Source organism: Armigeres subalbatus, chromosome 1, assembly GCF_024139115.2.
Source record: "Armigeres subalbatus isolate Guangzhou_Male chromosome 1, GZ_Asu_2, whole genome shotgun sequence".
Classification (NCBI taxonomy): Eukaryota; Metazoa; Arthropoda; class Insecta; order Diptera; family Culicidae; genus Armigeres; species Armigeres subalbatus.
In genome coordinates this window covers 46,152,421-46,165,409 of record NC_085139.1, presented here as the reverse complement: position 1 = coordinate 46,165,409, position 12,989 = coordinate 46,152,421, and the positions used below count along the sequence as shown (strand labels likewise).

General features: G+C 46.7%; 1 protein-coding gene across 1 annotated transcript; it reads right to left on the bottom strand.

Annotated features, from left to right (window-relative positions):
- Positions 1 to 6,968: 6,968 nt before the first annotated feature.
- LOC134208341 (uncharacterized) lies at positions 6,969 to 8,781 on the bottom strand. The gene is made up of 2 exons (XM_062684338.1): positions 8,026 to 8,781; positions 6,969 to 7,294 (listed from the first exon to the last, which is right to left on the bottom strand). The coding sequence occupies exons 1-2, from the start codon at positions 8,634 to 8,636 to the stop codon at positions 7,207 to 7,209; spliced, it is 699 nt and encodes a 232-aa protein (XP_062540322.1). The 5' UTR covers positions 8,637 to 8,781; the 3' UTR covers positions 6,969 to 7,206.
- Between the last annotated feature and the right edge of the window lie 4,208 nt (positions 8,782 to 12,989).

Genomic DNA, 12,989 nt, shown 5'->3' with positions numbered 1-12,989 from the left:
CCTTCGATTTGTATTCCGCTCATCTTATGTAATGATTCGCAATTAGCAATTAAAACACAGTTACTTTTGGTGCAATTATGCTCTACCCGAAAACAAAATGGCGGCAAAAACTCCGCGTTTGGTGGGTGGAGATTTGTTTTTGATTTTTGTTGTTTTAATTTCAAAGCCTTCTTTCCATTTCTATGCCCTAAAAGCTTACTGCCAAGTATCTGAACAGGATAAGATAAATTATTTCTACATTTATTACCTTCAACCCCCTTTAATTTGTTGATATCTCATGAAGTGGACGGATTTCGGTGCTGTACGGATTTCGGTCCAGCACGGTAGTAACAAGCATCTTTTTACATACATAACTGGTAACCGTTATCGGGAAAGTGAGTAGTGAGTGAGGTGAGTAGACACTGCTTTCAATTCATTGGCAAGCAAATTAAAAGAAAAAACATTTGATAGAAATACTGGCTATTGAGAGATTTTTATAATCAGCGAAAATGCATCCGGTGAATTTAATTTCAATGAACTGCCGTACGATCTTAAACAGTAATTTCTATGAAATTACGAAAGAAATAAATTGGATAGCAGTGTACTACATAAAATGAGAAAACAATCAAACTAATTTGAACGACCCGTCCCGCTAGTTAGTTTAATTAGATGATACAAAACCCCTTCCATGCAATAGCATTAAATATTAAGCTTCCTACGTGGCGATAAACACAAGGAGCCGTTATAGCATCGACATCCACTATTATATGCCATATCATGGTAAGTATAAGTACACACACACAATGAATAGGACGATATACCGTGGTTGGTGCACTGACTTTACCTCTGCCACGGCTATTACATACAACAATTCCCCATTATATTACTCCTACTGGGTGTGAAGAATCCAATAATCGTAAATTTCACTTCATTCTCCCCCGGTTGAAGTAAATCCAAAATGATAGCGCTTTTAATGGGAAAATCGTGGAAGATGTGCGTACCGCAAAGGGAAGAGCACCTACTTACTGATGGATTTCCACCATTATTCACACTCAATTAACGCCATAGTGGTGGGTATTAATAGTCCCGTCTCCTGTGCAGTTCTTGCCGATTTTGAAAGCTAACGCCACGTCATGCAACATAAAGCAGAGATCAATTTTCTATTCCATCCGTGGCATCTTTCAAGTGAAGCTTATTCTCTAGTTCAAATATTATTTTGGCAGCTATCATAAATGATCCTGAAATGTAATAAATGGGAATTTCAATTCATTATGTATTGTGCTGTTCATGTTCCTTAGAGCAACAAAAAGCTTCCTAACAAATTGACAAAATCATTAGCATTAAATCACCAACGTTTTTTTAATACAAATTTTAAAGACACGTTTCATTCACTAAAATGATTTCCCAAGAAAATATGGCTTACTGGACGCCATTTACGACCAAACTAATAGCCACAATACTCCGTGCGTGTTGTATGCACGTGATTAATGGGTTTCAATTAGGAATAGGAGAAAATTCACACCATTTCCATTTTGCTCGTTTCGCCTCCTAATGGCTAACTGGAATTACATCCCAATTAAGAAGAATTCTTTTTCAAGCTGTAATTTTTCCTCAAATCTATGTCTATGTGCATGTCTTAAACATACATGAACCCAACCCCATTCTGGTGTGGTACTGTTATCGGTTTCATCCTTACCAACAAAACTAGCGAGGACTCTGCGAACGCCATGTACTTCTAATTAATTGACAGTATTTATCGTCGCTCCAGCAATCTCCCCTTTCAGGCAAACGAACCACTTCGGCAAACGTACGATTTATTGGTTGACTACTGTGGTGGTTTCCCGAACAAAAGTGAATGGCTATTAAGGAATTGATTTACAACAAATTGTGTTCTTGAAGAAGGATCCATTATTGTTCCGACATGTAATCGAATGGATAGAGCAACGCCTATTGGAAGTAAGCTCCTTTTCAGCCCTTCCTTCCCATAGGCATGAAACTTTCTTCAGTGAATCATACTGATGTGAATATTGTTATTGCATAACATCGATATTTTTATATATGGATTTCCTAGACAACCAAATGATTACTTTTCCAGTCGACAATTCAAACAACATGTTTCGTTCTTCATTTTATGCTCATTTTTGATTGGCTTCTGCTCTGGAAAGTTGGATCCAAAGTTGGTAAGTATTTGGTGTTCGACGAAAGAAATCGAACGGAAAGAAACTTTCACATTAGCTCTTCGCAAACATCTGTTACCTATCGGTTGGTTCGATACACTCGTCTTTGAGCAGTGGGTTGCTGGTGAGGTTGGGACCATGCTAATGTAATTATTTATGTCGATTGGAGAACTAATGAAACGGAAAAAATGGCACCATGATCCGGATATTGGTTCGAGGTACCGCAGGTAACAAAATAGAACCAGTTAAGCGGAGGAAATCAATATACCAGTAAAACGAAAAGTATTGGACGCTTTTGTTGCGAATCTTGAGATGGTTGCAGGTACTGGTTATTAGAATGGAATATCGTGCCACGTTTTGTTGGAAGATTGAGTCCAAAGATGAATATGGAGACGCATGGTGTACGTGTCTTAAAGGATAAAAATATTATATAATAAAATAATATATACATTTTTGCCTTTCTCGTACAACAAAGGCTTCAATTTTACTCAAGAAACAAACTTTTTATAGAAGACTCGTAGACCCATGGTATTATATACAAATCGAATCAACTCGACGAGCCGAACAAACGGCTATCCGTCCGGCTGAACAAGCGACGAGCCGAACAAACGTCTTTTTTTTTTATAGAGGGATGAAGGCAAATCTGCATACAGCACCTGAAATTATCACTCAGGGAGTGGGGTTGGCGCGGTTGGCAGAAGGCCAGACCGCCGGACCCACTAAACCCACCCAAGCAACAGAAGGTTACTTGAGTTACCCTCTCTTCTAATGCACAATTCCCCCCGGGACTACCTTTCAGTATTACTTCTGTGGGGGATAGCAGTACTAAAAGTACTCCTCCCAAAACAACACCTTTCACAGTGCCTCTCTTCGATGTTTTGTCATACGTCTGAGCCCTTTGGCTCCCTTATTGATGCCAGCAAGCACACAAAAGCGTGGGCCCTTAAGCCCTTTACTTTTTTTTTCCTTGTGCCATTCAGCAACGCATCTACTTTCCTTTTTATTTTTAGAGCCATTTAGCTCTCAACGTGCTCGCAAGCTACTCAGATAGTCCCCCGGCGGCGGATCTACCCTACTCCGAGGGGGGTTCCCCGGCGGCGGAAGCTCCCCCGATACCGACGACCCGCATTCGTGGATGGCTGTTACATTACCAACACTACACATTCACCTGGTATGCATGTTCATAGATCCGCTCAAGTCCTACGCACATTCTCACTTCAACGGGTGACCGGACGAGTGCCGAGGTCAGGCCAAAGATTCCGGGTGGAGATAGCTTCCGGTTCAGTGGTGCCCCGACGACCCGAAGCACACGCGGCACGATCTACTCAACTGGTCCCCGGCGGTGGACCTAGCCTACTCCGATTAACCGATTTCCCATGAACTGCGCCTTTCAGCTTCTTGCTTAACCGATGAGCCATTCAGCTCTCACCTTGGTCGCGGACTACTCGGATAGTCCCCGGCGGTGGATCAATCCTACTCCGACAGGGAGTTCCCCGACGTCGGAAGCTCCCCCGTAACCGACGACCCGTCTCAACGGGTGACCGGGCGAGTGCCGAGGTCAATCCAAAGATTCCGGGTGGAGATAACTTCCAGTTCAATGGTGCCCCGACGACCCGAAGCCGGTACATTCGCACGCCACGGTCTACTCAGCTGATCCCCGGCGGTGGACCTAGCCTACTCCGATAATCGAGTTTCATTTGCCTTGAGGCATTCAGCTCTCACCTTATTCATTGAGCCATTTAGCTCCCGCCTCGGTCGCGATCGCGAACGACTCGGATAGTCCCCGACGGCGGATCTAACCTACTCCGACGAGAAGTTCCCCGAAAGCGGGAGCTCTTCCGAACCCGGCCGTTTCGCCACGTTCTGCGGCTACGCGCTCGCCGCAAGCTGAATACAGTTGCGACGCTGTCGTTCCCATCCATTATCGACATATATATTCACGACTTCCACGACTCATGGTCCGCTATCCGTAACGGCTGCCTGCTGCTGCTCTATGCGCCAACTTCGTTGCAGGATGTCGGCTATCCTGGACGTCGCTCTTGCACCCGCTCTCCACTGTTCTGGGTTCTGGCACATTTTTATGACGATGTTATCGGTGTTGGTGTCCGTTCCGCATGCCCCCAACATCGCACTCCTCTCCGTTTCGAACCGAGGACATGTGAACAGGATGTGTTCAGCCGTTTCTGTCACGTCTGGGCATTGCGGACAGGTGGGAGAAGCCGCGTGACCAAACCTGTGTAGGTACCACTTGAAGCATCCATGGCCTGTTAAGAACTGGGTCAAGCCAAAGTTTAGCTCCCCATGAGGTCTGCTAATCCATGCCGACACACTTGGGACTAAGCGATGGGTCCACCTTCCCTTAGGCGAGTTGTCCCACTCTCTCTGCCATTTGGCTACCGTTGCTGCCTTTATATTCCTTCGAGCGTTATCGGTGTCCCTGAGGGCGTAGCACTCCTCGTCTTCCTCTACCACCAGTTTGATAGGCATCATGCCCGCGAGTACACATGCCGCTTCGCGAGATACGGTGCGATATGCGCTGATAACTCTCAGGCACATTAGCCTATGAGTACTCTCCAGCTTTCGCACGTTGCAGTTTACGCTCAACGCTGACACCCAAGCTGGTCCTCCGTATCGTAGTATTGAAACCGCCACGCTTGCCAGCAGCTTGCGCTTGCTGGAGCACACCCTAGAGTTGTTCGCCATCATCCTCGATAGTGCCGCTATCGCCGTCGACGCGCGCTGGCAGGCGTAGTCGACATGACTTTAAAGCTCAACTTATCGTCGAGCATCACCCCAATTGTTTCAGAGATCTCTTGGAGGTGATGTCGCAGCCGCCGACTCTAATTGTCGCCTCCTGAACCGATTTCCGATTGTTAACGACTATCATCTCCGTTTTATGATGCGCCAACTGTAGCTTCTTGCTGCGCAACCATTCCTCCACTAGGCTGATCGAATAGGCTGCAGTCAATTCGACCTCTTCGACGGATTCTCCGTACACGGTCATGGTTACGTCATCGGCGAATCCCACTAACTTGACTCCTGGCGGGAGCTTCAACCGCAGCACGCCATCGTACATCACGTTCCACAGCAATGGACCCAAAATTGATCCCTGTGGGACACCTGCCGTGATGGGGCGGTAGCCAAGCCTTCGTCTGTCTCGTAGATCAATAATCGATTCTGAAAGTAGCTTCCCAGAATCTTATACAGCCCTACCGGTACTCCCAGCCGAAGCAACGAGTTCGCGATCTCCATCCAGCACGCACTGTTGAATGCATTCCGCACGTCGAGTGTTATTACTGCGCAGTAACGTATACCGCGCCGCTTGCATTCGATGGCGACCTTTGCAGTGTCAACCACCGATTTAATGGCACCCAGAGTAGACCTTCCTCTCCGAAAGCCGAATTGCTCGCTCGATAATCCTCCTACCTCCTCGACGTACGGCGACAGTCTGTTCAGGATCAACTTCTTCTATAAGACAGATTGGTCTGTACGCTGAGGGGTCTCCTGGTGGCTTGCCAGGTTTCGGTAACAGGACCAAACGCTGTCTCTTCCATATATCCGGGAATGTCCTCTCGTCCAGACACTTCTGCATGGCCAACCTAAACATGTTCGGGTTAGTCGTTATGGCTGCCTTCAATGCCATATTCGGGATCCCGTCCGGACCAGGTGCTTTACTCGGGTCGAGGGACTTTGCCACCGTAAATATCTCTTCTACCGTCACCCTCTCCACCGCTTCATCATTTGCTACCCTCGCTGCTGGCGGCCAGTGGGTTGGGCCGTAGTGCGGGAATAGTGCCTCGATTATAGTCTTCAGCCTCGTTGGACATCGCTCGGGAGGAGCCAGTGCTCCTCTTGTTTTGGCCATCACCACCCGATAGGCGTCTCCCCATGGGTTCGAGTTGGCGCTCTGGCACAGTCTGTCGAAGCAGGCTTTCTTGCTTTCTTTGATGGCCTTGTTTAGAGCCAGTCTCGCTGCTTTGAATTGCTCGATGCGTTCCTCCCTCACTTCCGCCAAGCGTGTCCTTTGCGTTTTTCTTCTAGCCCGGAGACAGGCTGCAATTTCATCGCTCCACCAGTATACCTGTGGCCTGCAGTTCCGTGGTCGCACCTTCCTCGGCATGGTCGCGTCACAAGCTCGAGACAGGACCGCAACCAGTTCGTCGCCGCTTAAACTTCCAGTGTTTTCTTCCAGACCCATAGCTTCACTGAAGGTCCCACCGTCGAAGTGGGCGACCTTCCACGACCGGGTTGTGGGAGTAGCTCTCCGGCTTTCTCTTCTTGCCTCGCTGCCTATCCTGTACCGGATAGCTAGATGGTCACTGTGGGTGTAACCGTCGTCGACCATCCACTGCATATCACCGACCAAACTTGGACTGCAGAACGTTACGTCTATTATCGATTCCACTCCGTTTCGCTGGAAGGTACTTTTGGAGCCTTCGTTGCACAGCACGACATCCAGCTTGGCGAAAGCCTCTAGCAGCGTTTGCCCTCTCCGGTTAGTAAAGCGACTTCCCCACTCTATCGCCCACGCATTGAAGTCTCCTGCAATTACTACTGGCTTGCTACCCACTAGGTCTGATGTTAGCCGATCGACCATCTCGGTGAATTGTTCTATCGGCCACCTTGGTGCGGCGTAGCAGCTGCAGTAGTACACTCCATTTATTTTCGCTATAACAGTACCCTCCGCTCTTGTGTTCAGCACTTCCTGGATCGGGTATCTTCCCGTCGTACAAATCGCCGCTGATTTGGATCTATCCGCTACCCAGTTCCCATTATCCGCGGGGATGCGGTACGGGTCCGACAAGGTAGCGACGTCCGTTCTCGCTTCTACTACCGACTGCCACAGCAACTGCTGGGCGGCCGCACAATGGTTGAGGTTGAGCTGCGTTACTTGCACGGCTTCCTCGTATAACCACTCAACGGGCACGCAGGTCCACCCATAGCGTGGTTATGTTCCTGCTTCCTGCTCGCGCATAGCGTACACGATGGTGCTTTCTCGCACGTGTGCGCCTTATGGCCCTCTTCGCCGCATCGCCTACATAGGTTACTCCTATCCGGCCCTTTGCACGCCCACGATTTGTGTCCCGGTTCGAGGCAGCGGAAGCACTTGTCGACTACCGGTGGTTGGTAGAGGCTGACTGGACATTAGGGTGGCTCAAATTAGTATGGGAAGAACTTTTTTCAATTTTTTTGATGGGCCGCCTTCTTATTCGGTTCTATTTGATGCCCTGATGCTCTGGACAAAATTTCAGCCAAATCGGTCAATGTTTGGGCGGTGCTAAACTCTTTGGAAGTTTAGATGCAAAAATGTATGCAGAAACATCCAAAAACAGTGAATTTCAGTTGGACGGCACAACCTACGATGAAGAACTATGATACTCATTCAGATCTTGAAGAATTTAATACAGAATGTTATGCAGAAAACCGCGAGAAGATTAAAGTTTGCCCGGCTAAGTTATTAGCATTTCTCTGAAGTGGGGTTTGAGCAAATTTCGTTTCTTTTACCTTTGAAAAGAAATAAATTCACCCATACAACACTCCAGTAAAATGCTAATATCTTTGCCTAATAAACTCTAATCTTCTCGCGGTTTTCAACATAACATTCTGTATTTAATTCTACAACAACTGAATGAATATCATGGTTCTTGATCGTAAATTGTGCCGCTCAACTGCAAATCACTGTTTTTGGATGTTTCTGCATACATTTTTCCCTATAAACTTCCAACGAGTTTAGCACCGTCCAAACATTAACCGATTTGGCTGAAATTTTGTCCAGATCATCAGGGCATCAAATAGAACCGAATAAAAGGGCGGCCCATCAAAAAATTTGAAAAAGTGTTTTTTGAGCCACTCTACTGGACATACTGACCAGCCAACTTTCAGCTTACCAACTTTGATCACCTTGTTAGCGTCGATGGCCGGTAACTTCACCGTGGCAATCTGCGTCCCCTGCGGTCCTCTTCGCAGACGGATGGACGCATTTGCTACCACCACTCCACCTTGGTCCTTGATGGCCGAGGCGATCTCTTCCGATGTCGTGACCTCGTCCAGCTGCTTGCATTGGAGAGTCACTTCGTCGTGTAGAGCCCTCACTTCTACGCTCTCGCCTAGGACTTCCTGGGCTAGCGCTCCATATGAGGTACCGTTCGCCTGTGAGCCCTTCCTTAAGACAAGGATCATCTCGCCCGCTCTCGTCCGCCTTATGCTACGAACCTCTTTACCAAGGTCCGCCAGTTTCTCGGCGCTGCGCATCGCCTTGAGCACGTCGGCGTAGCGCTCTTTCTCTGTTTTAATGAGAAGTGCTTCACCCTTCTGTCTGGCTCTCGTCGGGCGCGTGATTGCCGCTTTCACCTTCGGTTTATTTACTACCGTTTGCCAGGGACCGTCCGACCGCAGGTTGTCTTGGTCGGGTTGGCTTCCCTCCTCCGGTGGCCGACTGGCTCGTTTCGTCCTCGCTTTCTTCTTACGCCGTTCTCCCATGTTTGCAACTTCCGTGGGCCCGCTCTTCTGATTTGCGCTCTCCCGACGCCTTTTTGCGTTCTGTTTAAAGCGCTTAATGCCAGGCGAGTCCCTGGCTCGCTTATCTGTTCTCCTCTCTACCGCTCTGTCGCTGAGGGCAAAATCTAACGCCTCCTGTGCCATGGTTGTGGTACTATGGAAGGAGAAGGGAGCAGTCTGTGCACTCTTCTCCGCTTTACCACAGCCTTCCAGCCTGGCCGCAAGCACTTCCTGTTCTTGCTTGGCAGCAAGAACCAAGTTGCGAAGCTTAAGCAATTTCAGCTTCAGCTCCCTCGACATATTGCCCCGTTCATTGGTGAAGTCAATAATGTCATCGAGTTGCACCATGACGACGGTCAAGCTCGGCAGGATGCCACTCGACCCTATCTCCACTGCATTGTGCTGCTGCTTATCGACTATTGGCGTATCGTTATCGCTCTCCACGACTACTACTTCGCTGCTCGTGTCCTTCATCTCCATTTCTCTCGCACCCGATGCGTTGGGTGGAGATCTCTCCAAACCTCTCCTTGCGAAGGGGTTCACTTCCGATGCTTGTTTGTTTAATTTAGCTTTATTCATGTTTGTTGGGTCCCCCTTAGGGCTGCCCTCGAACCCAAATGGAATAGTCGCCTTCTTGATCCCATGGTTATCTTTGCAGATGCAGTGAGGCCATGCGGGGGTTGACACCTCGGTGTTCAGAGCCGGATCGGCGTAAGCCAGGAAGGAATCAACTGGTCCTACTCCCATCTGGTTGGTTAAGCCAGACGGCTGGATTGGGACGGCGTGCCCCAAGGCCTGCCACGGTTTTACGGGACGGAAGGCAGCTGTGGCATTAGCCCACCCGCCATTTCAAGACGGTGTCACCCGGCTTTACTCAAGGAGTGGAATGACACAACTGTCAGCCCTAGATTCGTTGTATATCTCGATTTCCGCTCGTGTCCGTTGACGTTGCCGTTGTCGATGCCACTTGGTTGGGCTAGTGTGCTTTGAGCGGCGCACGGTCGCTTTGATAGGACCTGCTTACGGATACATGCAGCTTTTTGTGGAAGTTTAACAGAGCCCACTGTCAAACCCCACCACATCCTAGGCAGGTCCCCTAACTCGCAGTGGGGAGGGGTCGTCAAGCCCTTGGACATAGTCCCTGCTGTCCCTGCTGCCCCAAACAAACGTCTGTGTATGCGTGTATGTGTGTGCACAAATTATAAGAAGATTTGGGTTGGATTTGGATTGGATTTAGATTGGATTTGGATTGGATTTGGATTGGATTTGGATTGGATTTGGATTGGATTTGGATTGGATTTGGATTGGATTTGGATTGGATTTGGATTGGATTTGGATTGGATTTGGATTGGTTTGGATTGGTTTGGATTGGTTTGGATTGGTTTGGTTGGTTTGGATTGGTTTGGTTGGTTTGGATTGGTTTGGATTGGTTTGGATTGGTTTGGATTGGTTTGGATTGGTTTGGATTGGTTTGGATTGGTTTGGATTGGTTTGGTTGGTTTGGATTGGTTTGGATTGGTTTGGTTGGTTTGGATTGGTTTGGTTGGTTTGGATTGGTTTGGATTGGTTTGGATTGGTTTGGATTGGTTTGGATTGGTTTGGATTGGTTTGGATTGGTTTGGTTGGTTTGGATTGGTTTGGATTGGTTTGGATTGGTTTGGATTGGTTTGGGATTGGTTTGGATTGGTTTGGTTGGTTTGGATTGGATTTGGATTGGTTTGGTTGGTTTGGATTGGTTTGGTTGGTTTGGATTGGTTTGGTTGGTTTGGTTGGTTTGGATTGGTTGGATTTGGTTTGGTTTGGATTGGTTTGGATTGGTTTGGATTGGTTTGGATTGGTTTGGTTGGTTTGGATTGGTTTGGATTGGTTTGGATTGGTTTGGTTGGTTTGGATTGGTTTGGTTGGTTTGGATTGGTTTGGTTGGTTTGGATTGGTTTGGATTGGTTTGGTTGGTTTGGATTGGTTTGGATTGGTTTGGATTGGTTTGGATTGGTTTGGATTGGTTTGGATTGGTTTGGTTGGTTTGGTTGGTTTGGATTGGTTTGGTTGGTTTGGATTGGTTTGGATTGGTTTGGGATTGGTTTGGATTGGTTTTGGATTGGTTTGGATTGGTTTGGTTGGTTTGGATTGGTTTGGATTGGTTTGGTTGGTTTGGATTGGTTTGGATTGGTTTGGATTGGTTTGGATTGGTTGGATTGGTTTGGATTGGTTTGGATTGGTTTGGATTGGTTTGGATTTGGTTTGGATTGGTTTGGATTGGTTTGGTTGGTTTGGATTGGTTTGGTTGGTTTGGTTGGTTTGGATTGGTTTGGATTGGTTTGGTTGGTTTGGATTGGTTTGGATTGGTTTGGATTGGTTTGGATTGGTTTGGTTGGTTTGGATTGGTTTGGTTGGTTTGGATTGGTTTGGATTGGTTTGGTTGGTTTGGATTGGTTGGATTGGTTTGGATTGGTTTGGATTGGTTTGGATTGGTTTGGTTGGTTTGGATTGGTTTGGATTGGTTTGGATTGGTTTGGATTGGTTTGGTTGGTTTGGATTGGTTTGGATTGGTTTGGGATTGGTTTGGTTGGTTTGGATTGGTTTGGATTGGTTTGGATTGGTTTGGATTGGTTTGGATTGGTTTGGTTGGTTTGGTTTGGTTGGTTGGATTGGTTTGGTTGGTTTGGATTGGTTTGGATTGGTTTGGATTGGTTTGGATTGGTTTGGATTGGTTTGGATTGGTTTGGTTGGTTTGGATTGGTTTGGATTGGTTTGGTTTGGTTTGGATTGGTTTGGATTGGTTTGGTTGGTTTGGATTGGTTTGGTTGGTTGGTTTGGATTGGTTTGGTTGGTTTGGTTGGTTTGGATTGGTTTGGATTGGTTTGGATTGGTTTGGTTGGTTTGGTTGGTTTGGATTGGTTTGGATTGGTTTGGTTGGTTTGGTTGGTTTGGATTGGTTTGGATTGGTTTGGTTGGTTTGGATTGGTTTGGATTGGTTTGGTTGGTTTGGATTTGGTTTGGTTGGTTTGGATTGGTTTGGTTGGTTGGATTGGTTTGGATTGGTTTGGATTGGTTTGGATTTGGTTGGATTGGTTTGGTTTGGTTTGGATTGGTTTGGATTGGTTTGGATTGGTTAGTTTGGATTGGTTTGGATTGGTTTGGTTGGATTGGTTTGGATTGGTTTGGATTGGTTTGGATTGGTTTGGATTGGTTTGGATTGGTTTGGTTGGTTTGGTTGGTTTGGATTGGTTTGGTTGGTTTGGATTGGTTTGGTTGGTTTGGATTGGTTTGGATTGGTTGGATTGGTTTGGTTGGTTTGGTTGGTTTGGTTGGTTTGGTTGGTTTGGTTTGGTTTGGATTGGTTTGGATTGGTTTGGTTGGTTTGGATTGGTTTGGATTGGTTTGGTTGGTTTGGATTGGTTTGGGATTGGTTTGGATTGGTTTGGTTGGTTTGGATTGGTTTGGATTGGTTTGGATTGGTTTGGATTGGTTTGGTTGGATTGGTTTGGTTGGTTTGGATTGGTTTGGATTGGTTTGGATTGGTTTGGTTGGTTTGGATTGGTTTGGATTGGTTTGGATTGGTTTGGATTGGTTTGGTTGGTTTGGATTGGTTTTGGTTTGGATTGGTTTGGTTGGTTTGGATTGGTTTGGATTGGTTTGGTTGGTTTGGATTGGTTTGGATTGGTTTGGATTGGTTTGGTTGGTTTGGATTGGTTTGGTTGGTTTGGATTGGTTTGGATTGGTTTGGTTGGTTTGGTTGGTTTGGTTTGGTTTGGTTTGGATTGGTTTGGTTGGTTGGTTTGGTTTGGATTGGTTTGGATTGGTTTGGATTGGTTTGGTTGGTTTGGATTGGTTTGGTTGGTTTGGTTGGTTTGGATTGGTTTGGATTGGTTTGGGATTGGTTTGGTTGGTTTGGATTGGTTTGGATTGGTTTGGATTGGTTTGGATTGGTTTGGATTGGTTTGGATTGGTTTGGATTGGTTTGGTTGGTTTGGATTGGTTTGGATTGGTTTGGTTGGTTTGGATTGGTTTGGATTGGTTTGGATTGGTTTGGATTGGTTTGGATTGGTTTGGATTGGTTTGGATTGGTTTGGATTGGTTTGGGTTGGTTTGGATTGGTTTGGATTGGTTTGGATTGGTTTGGATTGGTTTGGATTGGTTTGGATTGGTTTGGATTGGTTTGGTTGGTTTGGATTGGTTTGGTTGGTTTGGATTGGTTTGGATTGGTTTGGTTGGTTTGGATTGGTTTGGATTGGTTTGGATTGGTTTGGTTGGTTTGGATTGGTTTGGATTGGTTTGGTTGGATTGGTTTGGATTGGTTTGGTTGGTTTGGATTGGTTTGGATTGGTTTGGATT